Source organism: Gavia stellata, chromosome 20 (genome assembly GCF_030936135.1).
Source record: "Gavia stellata isolate bGavSte3 chromosome 20, bGavSte3.hap2, whole genome shotgun sequence".
NCBI lineage: Eukaryota > Metazoa > Chordata > Aves > Gaviiformes > Gaviidae > Gavia > Gavia stellata.
Genome location: NC_082613.1, coordinates 7,624,042 through 7,647,734, shown reverse-complemented (window position 1 = coordinate 7,647,734; position 23,693 = coordinate 7,624,042). Strand labels below are relative to the sequence as shown.

Sequence of the window (23,693 nt, the reverse complement as noted above, 5' to 3'; positions counted from 1 at the left end):
GAAGCTTGAGCTATTATTTACAGAACGGGTAAATGAAAGTAGAAAGTAGGAGATACTGATGGTGAGAAATTAAGCCTCCACTGAACATCTTGTTTGCCTCTGTAATCCTGACGACTGCTACATCAGTGACGTGATTATCCGAGACCGAGGTGAAGATGGTATTAAGCTACCTGAGGGCTCCTGGAGCCTGTGCAAACAAAACAAAAAAAAAAAAAAAAGGAGTTGAATGTCCCATGCTGATAGAGTGAAATAAAGCTGCCAAGTACTGTTGCGAATGTGGGCTATAATGTGTCTGTCACCTCCCTAGCAGTCACTCTTTTTATATTACAGTATGTTGGTTCAGTTCGTGACTATAACTGGCTCTGGCTCTTGAAATGCATGTGGAAAATTGATGCGATAGTGGTTCCTCAGCTGCGAACCTCACCCTGACACTTTCTGTTAATGTGCTGTTGCTTTCTGGAGAGGTCTGAGCATATGCTGACCAGAGTCTGTGACACTTTCACAAGTGGGTTTCATTTATTTTCCTTTTCAGTGAATTCAAAGATCTCTCCCTTTTTTTCTTTTAAAGGGAAGAAAGAGCTGGCTTTGCTTAGCCATGCATGAAGCCATCCTGGTCATTTGGTAACTTATCTCATCCAACTGTTTCTTTCCTTTCACTTTTGCATTGCCAGACAACGGAAAGAAAATATCTATTCAAGTTACATTTGCCTGAGTATTTGGTTGTCATGAAAACTGACAGGAGTAGTGCTGTGACTTGACTGCTGTCATTTACGCCTGCTCTCAGTTCAGGTTGCTTTAAAAAAAGACATTACAACTTGACATCTCACTAAAGTAATAACAGTGAACTTCCCAGTTTTGGCAGTTAAAGCTCAGTGCTTCATAGAAAGATATTATCAGCCAGTTTACCGGCAGCCTTCCCTGGCTCTTCTTCCCCTCTTAGCAACTCAAGAGTGCACTTCGCACTAGATCCATCTGATGTGCGAGTGCATCTGTCCAGGCTAGAGCCTGCTGTTATCTCGGGCCATTTCCACAGAGATTCATCATTAAGAGTGGAAATGGTGCTCACTAACTTTTGAAATAAAAGAAGAATATTGAGTAATACTCAAGTGTATTCTTGTCCACTATTCTCCACTAAGTGGAGACTTAATTTCACACCATCAGTATCTCCTACTTTCTACTTTCATTTACCCGTTCTGTAAATAATAGCTCAAGCTTCACTAATACGAAAATTCACACAGGGTCAATAATTCTTGGAGACAGAAACAATATAGACAGCTGAGCATGAAATGCAAGCATCTAAAATGAACTCCTTGTTGGAGCGTTAAAAAGCAGAAGAAAAATACAGGGGAAATCAATCAATCTGGACAAAGATGTACATTACAAATATTTTGTAATCAGCAAAATAAGCCACCTGAGTTCTCCACTGATATAACGATCCTCTGCCTAAACTTCTAAATCTGACTATCCTCAAATACTCTAGTGTAAGATGGATAGTAGTCAAATTGGCAGCAATATGTTAGTGCCCTCTAATTTCTGAAGTTGTTTTTGTTAGTTGACCATTCTGTAGTTTTGCTGTAATGAAATTAGCAAATATTTCTTAAGCAATTATCATTCTAATTGATTTTGGTTTATTACATAAATTTGCTTCACTGGGAAGAAAATTCCCTCAAAAACACCGTGAGTACAATCTTCTCCAACTGGGGATCCCAAGATGAAGGATTACTTAGCGCAAGTTGTTCTGCAAAATCTTTGAAAATTGCATTGTCCAGCCTGAGGAACCAAACCTAACAAACCTTAAGTCATCTTTCTTTTCTTTCCTTTTGGAGCCATGTTCACAGCTAGCTTGAGACAATGTTGGTGTGCGGGTTTTTTTTTTTTTTTTTTAGTTTTTTTTGTGGGCGGTTGTGGGTTTGGTGTTTTTTGTTTAAATTTAGCAGCACTTTTTTTTTATTTTTAATTTTTTAATGCAATTTTGCCATTTGTTAAGGTGGCATCCAAGAAAAAAACCACTTAATCTTTCCTCCCTGAGCCCCCAAGACTTCTGGGAACCAACTGCACCCTGTGTTTGACCCAGAGCTGTGCTTTGGCCCAGCAAACTGCCTTTATATAGCTCTGTACATCTCTCATCCAGGTGACAAGAGGTGACAAGAGGTGGCACAGCAGCTCCCCAGCTGCTCTCGGCACTGGCTGCCGATGGCTGCGAGTGCTGCTTCTTCACGCCCTTCCTCTTCAGATTTCTTGTAGCCACTGGATCTGCGGGGGGTGGCTTTGTGTTGTCCCTCACCACTTCTCACATCTTTGCTGCTTCTTTGGTTTAAGTGTGACTTAACATAACTTGATCCCTGCCACGTGTGCAGAGAGCTGCGTTTGGATCGCTCTGGGGATCCTGATCTCCTTTCAAGTTTCAGCATTTTCCTTCTCCCCTGGGCAGAAGAGGGCAAGAGGCTACGGATTAGGTACCCTCCGGTTAACAAATTATTTGTTGTATTAATGATATGTGGAGTCGCACGTCCCACCTGGCGCTCTGCTCGCAGCCTTTGCTCATGCCTGTTCCAGCATACCAATTCTGACTGTTTTCGACCTGCTTACGGAGCCGGGTGCTTCTGCGGCATAAAGCCAGGTCATTATCAAGTTATTCCTACTCTTTCTGTTGCCACAGAGATACAGTAGGTTAATTGTGAGAATGAAATCAATCATCGTTAAAGCTGCCTTTGCTCACAGTCCAAGATGTTTTGATGAAACACTGTGTATTCAGGACATAACATAGTAATTCTTATCTCCAGCTCTGGGTTTTTTAATTTTTTCCCCTGCTGATTGAGTTCAGGAGGGGCACCCCTTCTGGCCCTTTTCTGTGTCTTTATCTAATCTTTCTCTAGCTGTGTCTCTTTTTTTTCTCCCAAGACAACCTATTGGTTTTTTGCATTCCTCCTGATGGCCAAACTGTTGCCCAAACTGCCTTAGCTTGCTGTCCAACTCACCAATAAATGGAACCACTAAAATAGTATCTCCAGCTGGGAAATGCCATCCTCACAATGCTCTGCTGATTTTTATTCCCAGTAAAAGATCCATTGTTGTCTGTTTCCATGGTGCTGAGATGTGTGCGATGACACTGCAAAGGGTGTTGGGGCTTTAGTGAAGGAGCTGTAATAAATACGCTGTACGATACAGGTGGAACCTTGCATGGTGCAGTGATTCACATCCAGCTGACGTGGAGGTGGGTGTTTTAAGAGCAGGAGTTGATCTGGGTTTGTTTTTGTTTTGTTTTACCTTCACATCACAGGCATAGTGTCCACCGTACAGAGAGGAGGTTGAAGGTAGATGGCACCTCTAAATAACTTGGAACTGGGTCTCTTTGGATACAGCTAGCTCTCACCTCTTTCCTGTGCTTGCTTTACCTGTTTGGTTTTGCTCCAAAATGTACTGATCTTCTTGTAAAAGGCTCTTTCACCTCAGGTTTTGTGAAACTAAAATGTAAAAGCTTACTCTTTTTGTAAAAAGCTAGCTTTATAAATTAGAAAAGTCAAGTGCAGTCTCATTATGTTTGAACTGAAGTTTTCTTGAGCTTTGGGAGGATTTTAGCTGTACTGTGAAGCTTATGATAAAATCCAATTATTTTTATCAGCTTGCACATACATCTTATTAAATTAATGGAAAAAAATGCCTTAAAGTATTCAGTTCTCATATAGTTTTGGGTTAAGTACACTACAGCTAACAAGGGGCTGTGATTATGTAGGAAAATGTAGCTGAAGGCCCTGCATGGAGGGGAAAGTGTGAGACGGGGCTTCCAGCAATGCACTGCAGCCCACGTGCTCTCCTCTCAGCATACCTGGATGTGCTGTTCATTCAAGGAGTTTAGCTGAAGGATGCAGTTATCTCCTGTGTTGAACTCCTGTGCCATCCAGCTGGCACGTTCCTCAGCTGTAGGAGATGGGAGATGAATGGAAAATGCTTCAAAACTGACAAGAACAACTTGTCCTCACCCTTGTGAAACATCTCCAGTCAGGTTCTTTGTGTGCTGAGGCTGTATATAGATTTGGGAAGTAGCTTCCGTAGCTGGGAAGACCCTTGGATGGCTTTGCTGCTAAAGGGGGAGCATACCAGCACTCTCCTATCTTCCACTGATCTCCGGTTTCTGTTTCAGCTGCTTGAGTTAAAACTCCCCTCAGGGGAAGCAGTGCTAGCCCAGGACCAGGGGAGCACCAAGGTGAGCTTTGGTGTGCAACAGCAGCGTGGCCTCCTAACCCGAGTGCTGTGTGCCTGTGGAGACTAACCCCTGAGTTAGTCGTTGCTGCTCATGTAGGGTGGGCAGACGGAGGGAGGGAGGGAGGGAGAGGCTGTGCTGGCTGTTGCATTAGAAGTTCTTGGAGCCTGTGGTCGTGCTATTCTCAGACTGACTCCTTCACATCAGTTTTCTGCTTCGCAGCTTCAGATGAAAATGAGCGAGCGAGCCGTGTCCCTCAGCACCATGGTGCCCTTGCCCCGCAGTGCCTACTGGCAGCACATCACGCGACAGCACAGCACTGGCCAGCTCTATGGTCTGCAAGGTAAGGGGCTGGGGTGGAAAGAGTCAATGCAGAAATCGGGTCGTGACACTGTTGAATCATTTCAGTATCTGTCCATCTCACTGAAGGCTGATGTTCAGTCTAAGGCAGTTGCCACTGTCTGGTTTATGATGAGAAGGGCACATCCCACCTTAAGATGGACAACTTGGCAGAGGAGTTGTCTTTGGAGGTGCCATTCTTACCTCCTATTGGAGAGGAACCCTTCATTTGACAAGTTTTCTGACCATTTTTACAGGATGGCCAGTTATCAAGGTTGCCAACTCCTTTCTTCTAATGGCACCTGTTTTTTTGCCAGACTTAAAACTGTTTGGCTCCCCTCTCCTTTGGATGGCTGCCTCATACTAAAAATGATGCAGTCTTCATTATTCATTTTGCGTACTTGCTAACATCCAACAACTGCATCCTCAAAACCAGCTGAATTAGGGAAAGTAAAAGGAAATAGCCACGATAAGTAGTTCTAGAAAACTGTTGCCTGAGCAGCTGCAATGCTGCCACTGTGCATTGCGCTGTGGCCTGAAGATGGGCAGACGTCTTCTCCAAATCCCCTCCCTGCCATCAGCCCAAGGGGCAGCACAGCTCAGTGCCCTCATGCCTGAAAACCTCCCCAGGCTGCAGAGAGGGAGGAATCGCTCCCCCGGGAGGTCCTGCACCCATTGTCCCTCCGTGGTCACCAAGGGACATCTAGTGGTTAGGGAGCGCGTGGATGGGGAGAGGGAAGGCAGCCCACCCACCGCGCCCGCAGAAGAGGCGGCCAACAGGGCCTTCGCGGAGTGCTGGCATGAGCCATCCCTGCCTTTGCGTTTCGGAGCGTGTTTCGACACTGAACTTTGATCTCCTGAGATAAAGTGAAAACTGCAGCACCCGCCACGCACTGTTGTTGCTTTGTGCCGGTTTCCCCAGAGGCACTTCTGGAGTGGGAGCTGCAGGGGCTTAGTACCTCTGAGGAACTGGTACAATGTCAGCGTCTTGTAGTCATGCGTGGTTTTAGATGTCTTCTTTTTTTTTTTTTTTTTTTAAAAAAAGCCTATTTGTATTTCAAAGCACAGTCTTCCACTCTGAGCTACATGGATTGGCTGAGTTAGTGTTTGCACAGAAGTTGGTATTGATGAGTTGTGAAGTCAGGAGCAGGGCATTACTCAGAAAAGCCAGCAGAAAACAGACTAAACAGACTTAATAGAAGGGAGATAGCCTGGAGTATTGAGTGGAAGGAGCCAATACCTGCCATAACTTTATTTTTACAACACATGGAACAAGGGCTGAGCTTGATTAAACATTTCACGATAAAGATGGACTGAAGCAGTTTCCCTTCACTGTGGGGGCATTAGGAAGTGAAGCTCAGCTTGGTCATCAGGATGCAGGCTGTTTCTCTGTCATCCCTGAAGGTCAGGGCTGGCGTGTGCTGCTCCAAGGGGCAGCCCTGCTCTTGGTGCCTCATCCTGCTGCAAAAAACCCCACAGGTAAACCTGTGTTTAGCAAAAAACCTCAGGAGCTGGCAGGGCTTTCTAGTACTAACACGGAGATAGCATTTACCAACATCAAGTATTCAGAAATCACTAGACAGGTATTTTAAAACATCCTGGTTTGGAAAACTCCTTGAGGAGTTTCTCAAGGAATAATGAATGATAGATATTTATTTTACTTTTTTCAATAAAGCAGGACATTGTAGAGGTTAGCACTTTCAGAACACGGAATATCACAAGCTGTGATTAAAAATTAAAAGTGCTGGCAGCCCTGACACGTATAGCTATATTCCATTCTGGTCCTTGGCAAATTTTTCAGCAAATCATAAAAGCTAATATTTTTCCTTTCTCCTTTTTTCAACACTAGAGGGGGCAGGCGGCACATAAAAAGCCCCAGCTAAACCTGGCAAATGTTTCAGAGGAGGAATGAATAATAAAAGCAGCACTTACATGCCTGTTCAAATTTGTTCAATAAATTAGGGCATGGGAAGATGACCTGCTGGTGGCAGCCTGTGGCACACGAGAACAAGACTGCTTGCAGCACTCTGACACAATCAGTGGATTGGGCTTACTGTGCCTTATTATAGAGTCCTTTATTAAAACAATAATTCAGCATTGAGTTGACACAAGATAAATAGACTGTATGGGTACAAACCACTTGATTTATATTTAGAAAAATGGCTTGCTTGTTAAATGGGGGGGGGGGGGGGAAGGATCCTAGGAGGTAGTCGTCATGAGAATGTAGTAAAAGTCTTTGTAAAATAGGTAAGCTGTGCAGCCAGCGTTGTAACTGGGAAAGACACTGAAGTCCTTGTCTCGTTCATCAGTCAGAGCTACTACTTCAGTGGTACCCCAAGCACCTCTAATTAGTTTAGGTTGCCAAAATCTTGAAATGCTTCAATTATTACTGGAGAAAGAAATATGAAATAATTGTTACACCGAGTTGTATAATTCCATACGTATGAAGCAGCATTTCACTCACTGTGGTAGAGGCATCTGAAACCTTGTATGCAAAATCTTTCTTCCACCACAGTTGGAATTTATGGTTCCCGAATTAATTCTTTTCCCCTTTTCTAATGTACAGAAAGAAACTGATGCTAATATTGTGAGCTAAAGTGCATTTTTAATTTAAAATGCAAAGTCAGAACTTTAAAAAACTAATTTGCTTTATACAACTCTGTTCTGAAGGAACTGGTAAAGAAAATCTGAGTGGAGATGTTTCTGAGACAGAGCAGCAGATTAAGCGGGGATAGGTTTAATTAAAAGGCTGTAATCTGTTGTTCACATAGTCCTTTATAAAATGCTGAATAAGGTGCCTGTGTCTTACTGAGTGTTGTTCTGTTTTTTGCATCTGACTCGGCGAAGATGTTTCTAGCCCAGTGAAGCTTCACCGCACAGATACTTTTCCAACCTACAGGTCAGACCATCGATAAAAGACTGTAAAGAACTTTACAAACTCTTTATCTTCTGACAAACTGCCCCAGTGGATGACAGGGACGACTATAAGCAAGGATGGAAACACGGAAGAGTTCAGGTTGGATGAAAAATTCTTGCAATACAAAGTTTTTTTTTTTTTTAAACTTTGCCAAAAGTTAAGACTATTCTGTAGATATTGGGGAGGGGAACAAAACCAACAAACCCTCCAGTGTTTCTTTTATATCTTACAGCTGGACAGAGAAGAAATCCCTCCCTAAATATTTCCGAATGTTTTTGTATGATAGGTATGTTGTAAATATATAAGACTTTCCTGTTGTAGTGTGGTTCCATTTTGTCTTTTACAGCTGTGTGTTCACTGATGTCAGCTGTGTCACCCTTGTTTGTTGTAATGCTTATCTTTAGTTATTTACATTGTTGTTCAGCCTAATCCTTGACCTTTGAAATGGTGGCCAGTTTTAAGCAGCTATCGGATACAATTTTCCCTGTTTGAAGCCTGATGAAGACTTGATAGATTTCTTTCAAAAGCACCCTCTCTATCTTCTATTTCCTGTATTTATTTCCACCTCTGTAAATGTTTAAAATAAAAAAAAAGTCCCACTTAATTTGTGGTACAGTGCTTTTTGTTGTCGCTATCAGCATCGTGAACAGAGCTGTTGCGGAGCCACCAGGGCACTAGAAGGGAGGATGGAGGGGGGACAGTGGTTTGCTGTGGGTCCCCCCTCTGCATCTAAAGCCACACAAGCACTCGTTGGGTGTCTCAGTGAAACAGAGTAGTAGATTCAACAGGAATCTCACAATGCCACAAACCATTTTGTGGCAGAAAGCAGATTCTTCTGTTTTTTGACATCATCCATGTTATGCATTACTTTCAGAGACTGGCCCCAGCATCTTAATTTAACAGGAAACAGACTTTTCAAAAATAGCATGGCTGACAACTGTGTGCTATGCCAAACGGTCAGGAATGTGTAACAACTGTAGATAGAAAGCTACGCTTACCCCGAATGCAAGTGAAGCGCTGCACTTAGCGAGGTGTAGTTAAATCCTTTTGTTAACAAGCTCTGAGGAAGAATGCCTTGTCAGGTTACAAGTCAGACTGATTCTCTCTAATCATCTCATTCCTGCTCACCTAACCAAGCTTAAGGACTAGGTCTTATTTTGATGGCACTAGTGGGGAATATGGTCTCTGTATATTTTTAGTTGAAAAAATATGGGATACAACTCTAATGGTAATTGCATTTATCTAAGCTTGTACAATGTTAGCAGCTAATTTTTCAGCAGATATCCTGGAAGAAAAGTAAAAGAATGCAATGGCCAGAGTAGGTTCATAGAGAATGAGCTACATTTGTTCATGTTTGCAGAGAATGAGTTAGCACAGGCTAATTTTCTCTATGACAGAGGTAATGGTCTTATGGTTTGAGTAAAAATAGCAAGTATCTTAAGCTTGGCTTTTAATTCTGAAGATGAAGTTTCAAAGCAGACTGGGTGAACATGATGTTGATCATCACCCACATGATGACTAAAAGTAGATTTCAAAACTACACTCATAGTTACAGTGAGCTGTACTCAGAGATGCTGCCAGTGTTTAGTGCTGGAGGAGGATATCCAGAGTGGTGTGCGGTTCTGTGTCTGGTTCCAGTCCTGGTTAACCACTTGGACGGAGCAGTAGGGAGTGTGCTTATTAAAACTGCAGTTCTATAAGATGGGAAGGAAGGACACAGGAATAGAAGATAAGAATACAAAATGGTCTGGGCAAGCTGAAGAAATTCCATAGGGACAAGTGCTTCTAAACAAGGCTAATTGACTACACAAATACATAATGCGGAGAGAAGCAAGACAGCAGCCCTTTAGAAAGGGATGTAAGGGTTACAGCAGTTTACAAGTGGAACATGAGGCAACAAGGCCATGTTGCTGCAAAACAACTAAATATCGCAAGGGAATGTAAAAGCATTTAGCTTTCAAGACAGCTGAAGTAATTCTTCTGCTCTGCTTAAGGCTGGCAAGGTCTCAGCTGGAGGCCCGTATGGTGGCCGATCCCAAGCTAACGTGCTCAGCTACTACAAATAGCTGTGTCCTCTTACAGTGCTGACATGTTGGGATAGTTCAGCTCTTGAGTTGCACTGTGCACTGTATAATGTCTTTGCCATCCTTTATTAAACAGACTTTCTCTCCAAGAATAAGGAAGGAACAGATGTTTCCAAGTCAATTCAGCCTTTCTGTTTGTTACAGTGTTCTGAAGTAACCAGTCATCACTGCAGTAGGATCTCTTTTAACTGGTTTGGGCTGAGGATCTATAGATCAGTTTCATAAACACATTCTCAATTGTGAAGTAAAACACTGGGAAAATGTAAGATGTTGAGTTTCTACATCCAAAGGGTTGTACTAACAGAACTGGAGGTGAGAGGGGCTTTCAGGGAAGCAAACTGTTGAGTGTGGTGAAGGTAAACGTGGTTCTGAAGGAAAAAAAATCAATATGCCATCCTTGTTTAAGATACACCATAGTGCAAAGATAAGCTTAATTTATTGTAAATAAGGATTATGTTCACTTTATTTCAAAGCTGAACTGCTAACATAAATAAGTGATTGAAAGGTATGTTATGACTAATAGGTCTTTATCTTTCAGGTTTACTTCTGCTAATGTATTCCCTTTAGAGCTGACAGCATCTGTTGTTTTATCATGGATATGACAGTTCAGTAAATGCTTTTATTCACCTTTCACTCAGGCAATGATTGATACAGTAAGACTATCTGTGGTTGCACAGTCCAATTACAAAGACAAGAAACCTCACTCTAACCTTGGCCTTTAAATGAAGGGTCATTAAATCAACTAGCTCTGATATTATTCTTTCTAGTGAAACTGGCTGTGAAGGATGGAAAAAAGGCCTAGAAGTAGCTTTGCTTTGAATTACTCTGTTTATGACACAATATCAAGAAGTTGCTTTGTTTTAATTTCTGGTATCGACAGATTAAGTCACTTAACTTTGCATCATTGCTAACTTGCTTAGTTAGCAAGGTCATTAGCTGAAGGAAGTAGAGGGTTTGCTACTCCTATAGTTTCTGGCTTTATGGTGAGGGAAAGGTCTTCGCTGTATTTGTAGTTGGGTTGTTTAGACTGTACAGCAGACTGTGTGTGTAAAACACCGATATGATGATGCCATCGTGTGAACCAGTTGAGTGCCAGCGGTACCTGATACGCCGGTGAACACAGGTGCAGAATTAGAGTGGAAATCCTTCAGGTACCTAAGATACACTCTGAAGAAATGTACTTCAGAAAATATGCTGCAAATCCATTTGTAGAGCTGCAGGGCTCAGGGTTACCACGGGATTCAAGGATCAGTGTGTGACAAATCCTTGAGAACTATTTTTCTCCAGTCTCTGCCCTACACACAGGCCCGCCAATTTAACAGGACTTCACAAGGGTTTTTTTGAGCTTTTTACGGACTACTTTCAATTGCTCCACCAAATTCCAGCACGCCCTTTTATATCCATCAACCTTGTTCTTTCTCCAATGTCCATAGATCTTCCTAGATAACTTTTTCAAAGGCAGAAAAGTGTTCTGCAAAGTCATCCAGATGAGCGGGTCTTTGGCTCTGTGTAACCTCTCCTATTCATACGACTCTAAGTAACGCTGTGCGATTTCTCAGACGGCTGCTCCTCAAAGACAGGACAGAAATGCCGTACCTTCTGGTGCCTTTCATCCCACAAAAGACCAGTGACCAATCTGCAAGCCATAATTGTGGAGATGGAAGAATGTGTTTTAGGGGTGAAAGAAGAAGGGATCGGAAGAGAAAGCATAGAGCTGCTTACCCCACTTTTCAAATCCATGCTAAGAAAGGTGGTTCTGTCTTTTGAGCAGGAATGAACCAGCGAACTGGTAATAGCACAGTAGGTAGATGGAGAGGGTCCAGACTGCAGCAGAACTCGGCGGGTAATGATCTTAAAAGGCTAATCTGGAATCAAGTACATTAGGGGAAAAAAAAAATCAAGACTTCAAATATCAAGACTTCAAATTACATTTCTTTTTCTTAGATGTTCTTATTACAGGTAACAGAATGCAAATGCTATTATCTAAAATAGCATAGAGGGCAACGTAACTGCCGTAAATCATCGTGCTGCTGAGAGAAATGGGATGGCTGACATCCTCTCCATTTCCATTTTATAGAAGGAGATGGAGTCATGCAAGGACTTGCCAAAAGTCGCTCAAGACCTCAAGGTATTTTCATCATGCTTCAAAACTTTTTTTTTTTTTTTTTTTTTAAATAGAGGGGTTCTTACAGTTTTTGCTTGACCAAGATGTAACAAAACAATTTTTGCTTCCCTGAGGGATGGAGGGTAGCAGTTTAAGCGGGTTGTTTCAGCATTTGTCTAAGTGAAACAGCTTTATTTTTCGTGCTCGTACTGTTAATACTTATTCTTAAAATTGTTAGTATTTAGTTTTGCTTTCCCTTCTCACACCTTACAGCAGAAAAGCATCATTAATATTTAAGCAGATGAACATCTCTTGAAGTTTGTGACTTGCAGCCAGAATGTCATTAATTTAAATAATCACACAGATAAAATTAATGCAGTAAGAGTTGTATCTGAGTCCTGTTGCTGAGCAATTCTGGCAAGTGCATAATAATACTGCTGCCTCAGGCGTTGAGATCAGGGGTCATGACGTGATATTTCTGTGTATTCATTAACTTTCACAAGGGCAGATTGATCTTCTGTTTCCATGAACACTAATGAACCATTTTCTTATTTTTAGGGAATATTTTATCACTACCACTAGCCACGTAGCGTTTAAAGAAAAGCTGTTTTCAAACAGAAGGCTCTAATTAGAACTTGGGCCTCAGCTGTATTGATTGCACTACACTTTCTCAGTGGATTTACAAATGCCAGCAAATAAACTTGCCAGGAAAAAATTTATTGTCGTGGCTTTCTCTTTAGTATTTAGCCTATGCGTTATTCTATTTCTTGACAAGCCTAAAAAAGGGGGTTAGGTGCTGAGACATTCAGGATGGTTGGCTTTGTATGTGAGTATTTTCCCAGCTAACTGTCTATTAAATACTCTGCGAATCTTGGAAATAAAAGGTGTGCGGAGTTCATCTTGCTCTAAACCATCTAAAAAAAGTTACCGTCTCTCTGGTGAAATTAATTCCCGGTCACACGAACGTGAGAAAATACAGACAGGAGCAACCAAAACTATCTCGGACTGCCTCCGGCTGGGCTCGTGCCGGGGCCGGGCACTGTGAGCCCACTGCACCCCCCGAGGGGCCGCCGGCGCCGGCAGTGCCTTCGGGTGGCGGCGCGATCTCCGCCTCGGCCACCGGGTGCCAGCCGTGCCGCGGGGAAGGCAGCACCCGCTCCCGCTTCCTTACCCTGCCGCCGCCTGCCTGCCTCGCTCCTCTCCCGCTGCGCCGGGGGTTGGAGCTAGGAACGTCCAAAGATCGCCGACTTTTTTTTCCTTTATCTGTCTCGCGGCGCCTTCCACCACCTCCTCCATATGAAGCCTATACGCTCCGTCTCGTCCCGCGCTTGTGTATCGATAGAAACAAAGTGAAACCTGTGGGTTCTTCTAAAAGGGATCTCTGTGGCTAAACCTGAGCGAAACACAATAGAAGTGCAAATGTTTTGGAGAACTGGAAGTTCCCTTTGTACAAGCAATAAATATATAGGAGAAAATGCTTCCCTGCGCGCGGCTGGTGCCCTTTTTGCACCGTGTGAGCAGGACTGGGGGGCAGCAGCGTGAGCCCACTCTTCCCACTTTGCTGCTGACCTAGCGGGTTTTGCACAGGGAAAGGAGGGATGGTAGATGTAGCTGGATTTGCACAGATTCCTCCTGCCTCTTACATCAGTTGGAGAAACCAAAGCCTGTAATGAGCCCTGACCTTCTGCTTTCAGCTCCCGCCATGTCTCGCCGAAGGTGCCTGAGTCGGCACAGTGCAGCACAGCCGTACAGCTGCTCCGTCCCGGTGATGGAGAGAGGCAGGCTCTGAGGCTTGCCTGAAGGAAGGTAGTTCATTTGTTTGCTTGGGTTTTTCTTAGTACATTATTCCAGCTTCCAAACGTTAGGTCACAGTCACCCAGCTGCAGCTGGTCGCCGTTAAAGCTTCCAGAAAGCCGCCTCCTAGCAAAAGGAGCCGCGTACTTCTGAGCCAATTCATCACCGCCGAGCAGAGAAAACGGGGGATGCGGGTGATTTATCTTGCCCTTGCACTTCTGCTACAGGTCACAACCTAAGTGAAGAGCTTTATATCCTCGGGTGAGGAAACTAGCAATGTCTAGATGGGCTCATTTTTTGGCTCAGGCTCTATTTCCAGCACAACCTGGGATTCCCACTTGGTTTTCCACATCTTAAAAATGGAATGGCACATCCGCAGGCAGTAGTCCCCACGATAAATGTGTAGTAAGAGTCATGCCATTTTCAGAAACAGTACGGTAAAGACCACATAAAATAGTGTGAAGAGGAACTCTGGCCCTATTGGACAAATTATATTTTAAAGGACACATAAAAAAGAGACTCTAATTACCTGTGCTTGTTAAGACGCTTTTGGTATTTTTTTCTTTTTTGTAAGAAAATTGCACCCTAGCCACACTTAAACTCTGGCAACTGCCTGAATTTGTTTCTCAGTTTTTTACATTGACTTTCCCTAACCTCCTGTCCTATACTTTTATATTCTGCTGTGAACTTAAAAAATCTAGCATACTCTACCACAGAGGTGGACACGCTATTTATATGTAGTGTATGAAATCATGCTTGTATGAAATTATAGCTTCTAATCAGATATTGTCTTTATTTTGAGATCGCTGGATAAAAGACATTACAAAATGACTAAGAGAAATGAATAAGAGAAATTCACTTGCTGATACAATTTATTGTATCCTTTTGACTGAACAAAGAGTGCTTAATTTTACATAATGAGATAAACTATACAGACCAAATGATATAGAAAACTCTTTATGCTGAAGGCAATGCACCTTTTTGGAATATATTGTCCATAAAACTGAAGTAAATAGTTGCATAAATACTTATTTCTCCATAAACATGTAATGACTCAGTTGAAAGCCAGACAGTATTAATGATGTATGATCTGTATTTTTGTCACATTTAGTAAAATGAAAGTGTACCTACATTTAGCATAAATGAAACACATAAATGCCGTTCTGCAGTGTAGGAAGGGAAAAGGTAGCAAAATTAGATTTATAGCTCTTCTGCCAGCTGTGAAAGATAAGGAGTTGGAGGGACCTATCACAGCTAGAGAGCTCTGGTCCGGTGTCCCCTTGGTGCCCATGCGTCACCTGCCCTTTTCTTCGTGTATTTGTCCCAAAATGACGACCAGGCCAGTCTTTCATGTGCCTTTTGAATGTATTGGGGGTAGGCTCAAAGGAACTCCATATGTTCAGATACTGGAACATCCGTGGACATAGGCAGCAAGGAGGAACAAGAGTGGCTATGATGGAGCAATGTCCACGTAAAGCCCCAGCAAAATGACGTCCTTTCTTAAGCTGAATGAAGAGATGGATTGGAAAAAACAAGTCTGTGGTTTCTGCAGATGCTACCGCACCTTACAACCATGCCAGCCCACAAAAAGGACAATGTCGCACAGCCCTGCCTTGTGGAGATGAGCTGCTGTAACTCACTTGGCTCGGTCCGTCTTGTCATGGTCCATCACTGCTCACAGCCTCCAGCTGTCAGCTCTCTTGTACAGACCCTGCAGCTCACACCGCAAGTCAAGAGGATCCCGGTAGAGGCTGATCCTTCCCAGGAGAGGACCAGTGGTTGTTGGCGTGGGCTGGAATGGCACTGAGGTGCCCAATTCCTCTTTGGATCCAGACTCTCAGTGGAAATTCTCAAGAAAAAAGGTCTCCCTCTCTTTTATGCAAAGGCATCCATCACTGGAGAATGGGCTGGACTCGCACCGTTGGGCAGTCCCTCTGAGACACAAGTGGCATTTCTCTTGCTGGGAAGGAAGATTGATTTGGCGCAATACCCAGGCACAGATGCTTTACTAGGAATACTGTCAAGCGACATGCTTTGATCTGGGCTAACTGCACATTCTTACTATTTTCTTCCTTGAGACACCTGGAATTTTTACAAAAGGCATTTTCAGTATGAAACCAAAGGAAAAATAGAATGCATGCTTTTAAGAGGGGTTGAGTCATTCTCCTTCCTGAGAGCCATGGTAGGTCTCTAGCACAGTCTATCCTTTTCTCTACTTCAGAAAGGTAGCAAGTATTTGCAAGTAAAAATGCTCCTGTGGCAGACCTTTGCCAACCTTTTGCAGTGAGCCAATAAGGATCGATCCAAGGCCAGGGTCCACCTAGAGCAGCAATATATAAAATAAAAATTCCATTTAGCTTTGTTGGGGGGGGGGGGTGTCTGTTATTTCTAGCATTTGTTTATCCCATGTATTATTCAATTTATTTGCTTACAGAATGAAACAAAATCAATCAAAAGTTGCTTTTCTTTTGCCACATGTGATTGTCAAATCCTCGTGGAAAATTGCTTAAATTGTGTGATCTATGGTTCAAAGTGAGAACAGAATGCTTAATTAGAGTTTAATTATCTTGGAAGATTTGATGCTCTCTGATTGCTTTTGCTTTATTTCTTTACTTGCTCAGTAGTCTCTGTGAAGTGTGTCTTCATTTGTAGCAGAACCAGGTGCACAAGTTGACACTGCACAATTCACCAGTGTATAAGAATATATCTTCTCTTCCATCTCATGCTTACATGTATATCTGTCCAACTGACCAGGCAGCAAGAAAAATACAATACACCTGTTAACATGGGCCTGATCCTTAGAGCTGATGACTAAACACCTAAAAAAAGTGAGATGGGTTTACACAGACCTAGATGTTATGTTCTATTCAGTCAATGTTTTTAAGGCCAGGAATAGGATTTACTGAAGATCTGTGATTTTTGACATTGAAAGCCATGACCTGCCCACCAGTGCCTGATCTGGCACCAACTGAACTGGATGAAAGTTTTTGCCATAGGGCAGCCTAGGTACCTAAAGCTCAGCTTTCTATTGTAACCAGCCTCCTAAGATGCTGATATGCTGCAGGATATTAAGAATATATCATTTCCAAACCATATTCATTCGGGTGGGGAAAAAAAGGAAAAAGGGAAAAAGTGGGCTGTGCCTTGATTTAGATCTCTGTCGTTAGATCTTCGTTCTGGCACAGTGAGAGTTAGCTCTCCGTCAGCAGAAAACCGATCTGCTCAAAACTGCACATGGGTTTGGTGAATGTTTTGTTTGGGTAGGGCTTTTTGTTAGTCTATTTAACTTGAATTCGTTCCCAGGTTATCTTCACTCTGGGGCTGCTGGCACGGAGAGGGGCAAAGCAAAGGCAGGAGCAAATAAAGGGCAGAATTTTGGCACCAGTGCCCAGCTGTTGTGGTGCAAAGCCCTGCCTGAATCAGAAGTGAAACAAAGGGAAAGCAGGCATGAGAACTCACAGGCAGATTTTGTTGCTGAAAATCTTTACATCTGGTTCAGTATGAAGAGCACTTTTGGATTTGAGTTTTACTCGAGTTTTACTCAAGTTTTGGATTTTTTATGAGTTTCACTTTATTTTTGCCAAAGGAGGATAAGATTGTTCATTAACTTCTAACCAGTTAGGCTTGTGCTGTTTGACTGTTGACAAAGACTTCACGTCAGATGGGGAGAGTTTAGCTGGAGAAACGCTACCTGTAAGAAAACTGGAATTAAGAACCTCTTAAGCAGATGCATTTGCAGAAGACTGTTTCTCTCTTTTGTGTGTCTTTTTTCCCCTGGGGAACGTCCTGTGACAGCATGTTGTTTTCCTGAGGAGCCATTATTTAAATAAGAGCATATAGCAGGTTATGTAAGAAAAGGTTGCCTTCAGTGTCAGGGCCCCTCCAGGCTCCCTCCTTGAGCTACACAGCCCAAAATAGAAGCTGACATTTGAGCAAGGCCAGGTGATGTTTGTGTTATTTGCAATAGTCACCTCTTAATTCAACCTTAAACTGGGAAAGTGAACAACTGAGCCACGGAAGGCGGCAGGAATCCTTTCCATTGATATTGCTGGGCTTGGATCAGGCAACCGTTTATTAGCACTCTTGGGATTGCAGGAAGTCAGCGTCGAATGACAATGGCATTATTACCGGCTGTCGCTGCTAATGTCAATGCGAACATTAGGTCTGTAACACATAAAATGAGTCAAGAAATCCAAGCCCAGTGGAAATAAAGAAGGAAACTCTAGGAGAGGAAGGCTGACAGTGCTATTTTTAATCTGTTTGAATCTACTATCAGGCTGGTAACAAACCTTTTATGTTATTTGATTACGCTTCTGTGCTAGTTAATTTCTTTGATTATGATTAGGGGATTCTGAAGAATAGTGCTAGCTTTTTTTACTTTATTAGAAGAATCAAGACTGACACATCATTGTCCATGAAAGGCTGTGAGTGCTGCTCCTGCTTTTGACACGTGTTCATTTATCTACCCCATAAGGCAAGAATACAAACCCTGGTACTCCGGAAGGTACTTGCAGATGTGGTTTCACCTGCTTTACAAAATATGGGAAGGTTTTGCAGATTTAGAACTCAAAATACAACCCCCGCTTTTCAGGGAAAACTAGATTTCTAGCATCTTCTAATTGTATTGATTTCCAGCGTTGAGCTGGGATGCTACTTCTGTTCCCAGGAGCAATATCTCCTCCAGGCCTATTGCAAATGAGAAACAGGACAAAAATAGACTGGTCAGAAAGCAAGAGAGAAATCATTCAAAATGCATCTAAGAAAGCCGGACATAATCAAGGACTGAAACTTGTACTTAAAGCAATATGATAAGCTGGAAACAAGTTGTTTGATGATAGTAAAATATGAACAAGCCTTTTATTTTTTTTGGTAGCTACGACTGTGGTGGCTCTCCAGCAAAGATGCCATATGGATCCTTTGGATGCATCTGTCAGTACCTACCACCTATGTGCGACCTCTGCTCTTTGACTGCCTGGAGTTATTAGAAGCAGCTGCAGGTTAAATCAACTTTTGGCTTGCTCTAAGTTGGATCAAGCACAGTTTTGCTGAACAAATGTGTGTAGGATAGGAAATCTGGCTGCTGCTTCTGTGAGCGGGGAAGTACCATGCAAACCAGCAGACAGTTGCTGGGAGAGAAAGCCAGGAGCTGATATGCACAGGCAGCATGTGAGAAGTTTAGACCCTGTCCCTATTGTCCATACAAGTTCCTGCAGATTGCACTGTTCCTTTTCCATCTTCCTAAACTGTGACATCTCCTTGATTTCCCCCTCATTATAGAGAATAGCCTGATCCAAAGTACTTTCTAATGAATGTCATTAGGAAGGAATCATTTAGCAGGAAGGAGTTTGCTTGTTTTAACTGTAAGAAGACCTGAATCATCATTGTTTTATAATTTATTTTCTTGCATTTTATTTTTCATCACATTTGCAGCTTGTGCACAAGTCAATGAGCAGTTTCTTGTCAAAAATCCCAAATAATGTTGTCTCTGACACAGTACACCAAGGTGCTTTTTCACAGTGGTTCGGTAAAAACATCTTGATGGGAAATAAAGAGCTGCTTTCCCTCCAGATGTAGCAGTTTGTTATCAGATTTACATGCTTTTATGTTTCCTTTGTGAAAAGCATGAGTCAAAGAAGTTGGAGAGTTACTCGAACAGATAATTGCGCTGGCTTTCCCATATGGGCAAGCGTGAGCTCTCTTGCTGCTGAATGAAGCAAAACATACTTTTTGACATTGCAACACATTTGAACTCTGCTTGTTTTGGTTCTTTGGGCAAGGGAACATTTCTTTTATAACTCTCCTGATGCCCTCAAAAAGGGAATCATCAGCTGGAGCTGGAAGTACTTTATTGTCTAAGTGCCAAACTCTGATCAGGGTAAAGAGAAATGGAATAAAAGTAGGTGACCACATAGCATTAACATTTAAATGACTATCTCAATAGCTAGGTGTGCCAGCATTGGGACTGTCTCAGCTTCAGGATTTTTCAGTGAACTCTCACCATCCGTTCAGTATCTGCCGTAGGAAGGGAGAACTGTCATCCTGGTGTGCAAAGCCAAATCTGAATCCCAGCATATCAAACCCTGAAGAAGGCATTCCTTTGCCTTGCAATTCCCAACTCCTGGCTAGCTCGCTTCCGTAGGAAAGTCATTGCCCTGAGGAAGGTGAGGATGGAAACAGGAGCTGGTACCCAACAACAGGCATCTCACCAGCCTGCTATGGCTTCAGCAGCAGTGGGAGAGCACGCCGTCCTATGCCTCGTGCCCTCCCTTTATATAGAACTTAACAAGCCATTTTTTCCTGTGAAAAATAGAAGAAAGGAGCCTCTCCACACATTCCGAGGAGCACTAAGTCTAAGAGCAGTAAGAATTATCTTATTTATAATTTTCTGTCAGAACTGAGTTTTTACCCCTTTCTCTAGCAAAGTGGGAACTTCCCAGAGAAGAAGTCGGTCTCAGAGGTGGGCAGCTGGCCAATATGCAATGCCGCCTATCTGTTAAAAATACAAACTAGACTGGCAACTCGAACTGATTTCCTTAAAATAAAGAATTAATCAGTTAACTCTGAGTAAACAAAAGCAGGAAGGTTGTTTTTCTTACCCTGATGACACTTAGTGGCATTTTCCAGCTGCGTTATTGCAGTATCGTGTGTTTTCCCACCATGTGCTGTCAATTTTCACAAACCGTATTATATTCAAGAATCAGAAGTTCTAGCTAGATTTTATTTTCTTTGCCTCTTATTGGCACCTGGAAGGGTCCTGCTGAAATGACACTTTAAGCTATCCTTTGGTGATCAATCAGCTGACTACTTAATGAACACCTGTGGAGGTATCTGAAGTGTATAATGGGGTAAAAATACACAAAGGTATCAGGATGGCTATTTCCACCTAAAATACTGGCATTTTCATAATTCCTTCCACTTTTTTCCCATGCTACAAGCATTTTCTACAGCATACAGTGATAGTTACATTGTATTAAAAGAAATTTTAGATCACAAAGCAATGTGTTAGTATCCACCATCAGAATGAAGGAAAAAAGTATTTATGATTCACTGATACTGATCCAGAGATTCATACTTCCATTGGATCACTTTTGTCACTGTAGTAAGCTGTGGCCTTAACAGCCCTTTGGAGAGTATGGCTTCGTAATTACTTTGTTTTACAAAATTACACTGAATTTCGAAGAACCTAATCCATTGAAGTTGCTTGCATTATAAATATGGCAGATTAGAGTGCAATTTGAGTGGTGCAGAACTAGCTCAGGGGAGCATCCCAGATCTTCATTTCATTTAGCTGTTACTGATGTGGCGAGAAGAAAAAAGAGTTGATTGCTGATTTATATGCCTTGTCTTTCATTATGTTATATTTCTGCCGTGCAGGGGGTCACAACAGAGTCTATACCAAGGCAGAACCAGCTGATGTTCTTACAATCACGTCAGATTCTCTTCAAAATTGCTGTTAGTTGCTTTTTCTCCATTGTTGTCTCCAAAGTTTGCAGTCTGCTCTCCCAGCCATGACTAGAATTTTAATGGCCTTGCAGCCTGTTGTCTATTAGGGTTTTTATTAGTATTAATATGGTCTATTTTTCTAGCTGTCTGTTTCACTATATTTAATTTCAAAATGTTTCTGAAGTACAGGCTAAAGGGGTGCTCCCAAGGAACCATTTGCTGAAAGTTCATTTTAAAGCCATTAATATATGCCTCCAGCAAACCCTCGTATTAGGTTTTGCAGCAAAGGCACCAGGAGCCAGCTTCTAAGGACACATCTGATTGACTCCGAACTTAGAAGAGATGTTTTAAAAAGATCTCAGCACTCTTTTATACCAAAATAAAAGACTTGTCAGAAGAGACCACCTCACTGTTCAAACATACTGATTGTAATCTGCTTTTGAGTTTACACTGTGGTCATGGTTTCAGAGATCATTAACTTCCTACAAACTTCATGAAGAGCAGAGGTTTTCTACAAAGGGAAAGGCTGAGATATGGACTCGCCTTTTACTGGACACCCAAGAGATCCATGTAGGCAAAGGTAGGTGCTGCGGAGCTCGCACCTGATAATTCACTCACAGGACCCAGGTCCCTGGGAAGCTGGTCCCTGCTATTTCTGTGGTGTGTAAAACTGTTTCTTCAACGTTGCTTACCCCCTCTCCAGAAGATGATTTAAGGGAAAAAGAGAGATACGATGCTGGGGCCCATCTGGCTGCCGGCTACCGCAAGAAAGGGAATTTTTCTGTTGCTTTAATTAAATAACAATTTTCTTTTGAGCCCAGAGTGCTTTCATTGTCTTTGTCAAGGGCTGCCAGGCAGGCAGAATTACAGCTGCCACTCTTCTCTGAGCAATATAAATCTGTGGAAAGCAGGACACAGCGAAGCCGTGACAGAAATGTGGAATTCTTGCAACGCATCTTTTAATCTGATATGTAAGAAGAAAAAGAGAGAGCTCTGTCATAACACATCAGTTTCACCAGATACATCTTTTATACGGAAACGTGCAAAAGTTCACGGTATCAAAAAAAGTCCATTTCCCAAGAGGCTGATGCAGGTGCCGTGCTTGGGCAGCGCTCCCACTAGTTCCTGGCATCTTGAGAATTTTGAGTGAAACTTTAGCCTTGTCCTCCCTCTTCCTGGTACTGCTTGTACAGTAACACATACTGGTGTAAACAGGAGACTTCATTAATTTTATCCCAGAGCTCAAATACCTCCTTTCTTAAACAACTGTTTCTTATCTCTGTAATGTTTGAAACCAGAGCCTGAGATATGAACCTTTTGCCCTAGGTTTGGATGAACTCGCTTGGATTAAAGCAAAGCCCTGGTCCGCAGACTGTATGGCATGAAACCTAAACAAAACACAACTGCATTCAGAAATAAGACATTCTGTGGTGGAAAGCCCTAGTTGCTGTCTCTATTTTTGTGATATTTGTCTTCTGCTGTATTTCTCTTAGTTAGCAAAGAGTTTTTTCTTTGGCAGAAGCAAGGCAGCACAAGAAGTCATCTTTTACAATTTACACACAGGGTGGAAAGCTTTATTTTTCTTTCTGGCTTCTTTCACCAGCCCACAGCAAACATTTATCTTCTGATTCCTTTAATAGGATATGACTTGTTGCGACATCATATTTTGAAAAGCTGTGATTTAATGAGTGTATTTTATCCCCCCTTCCCCAACACGCACACATTTTCTGGAGACTAGTCATTTAAAATGCAGTGCAACATCCTGGTGATTGGAATTGCTGCCAGAGGCTTCTCCAATGCACTTGCTCAGTCATGACTTTCCACAAGTCCATCACAAATAAACAGCTTCTGCCTCAGGCTTGCTCAGGACCACTTACAATTCCCTGGTCCTGTGATAACGCCGGGCACTATAATGCAGATGTGGTGGCAAGGTCTAAGTTGCAGAGAATTAGCCGTACTGCCTTAACACGTGCACTGAAAGCCACAGCAACAAGAACGTCGGGTTCCTCTTATTATTTTACTAGTAGCAAGGATAAAAGTCCACAGGAACACACTGATAACTTAAATATCCATTTCCTCCCCTTGCAGTATAGATCGAAGGTAGAATTCATTCCATCAGGGAAGCACTCTAAGGAAATTCTGAGCTGTCAGCTGAAGCAGTGCTGTATATAAAACATCTCTGGCTCTATTAGTATTTGTGCCATTCCTGATGAGAGTCTTTAATTGTCCCCACCTGATTCAGGGCAGACAGAAATATACTGTATTTTCTTTCCTGAATGAACTGCGCAGACATCTGTCTTTTACATTTTTTCATTATTTTAAATAAATAGAATTGGCACTGAGCAAATCCTATACAGTTGATTTCAGGTGGGCTTTACAAGCTGGGATTGCCCTGTCTGAAAAGAATCCAGCCCTGGAGAAAGGGCTGCTTCAGGGCCAGCACTTCCCAAGGGGAAGGTGTCACATCCCTTCCAGGTGCTACCTGCTCTGAAAGCCTCAAGGGCTGCAGGGGACATCGTTGTGCTGCAGAGTGGAGCCAGTGGCCTTTCTTCAGTCTGTCCTGCACAACCGCCCCAAGCAGTGAATGACCTGGCAGCATCTCAACACCTGGTCTTTGCTCTTGAAAGTGATGCTCCTTGGTCAAAAGAGGAGGAGCATGCAATGAAGACACAAGCATCTTGATCCGTCTCTCTCTCAGAGGCAGGCTGAAGCTCCATGGTGTGTAAGAGGTGGATGAGCAAGTATGGGTACTGAAGACAGCGTAACCACAACACCACAGGGCTATCCATGGGCAAACGAACAGCCCATGTG

The 23,693-nt window shown here is 42.6% G+C and overlaps 1 protein-coding gene across 1 annotated transcript in view; it reads left to right on the top strand.

Moving 5' to 3' along the window:
* DOK5 (docking protein 5) overlaps nucleotides 1-7,455 on the top strand; it is a 43,987-nt gene extending 36,532 nt beyond the window's left edge. Inside the window, exons 7-9 of the mRNA XM_059827263.1 lie at nucleotides 4,142-4,204; nucleotides 4,424-4,544; nucleotides 7,388-7,455. Of these exons, the coding sequence (XP_059683246.1) occupies nucleotides 4,142-4,204; nucleotides 4,424-4,544; nucleotides 7,388-7,455 (252 nt within the window). The remainder of the gene's footprint in view (nucleotides 1-4,141; nucleotides 4,205-4,423; nucleotides 4,545-7,387) is intronic.
* The last annotated feature ends 16,238 nt before the right edge of the window (nucleotides 7,456-23,693 follow it).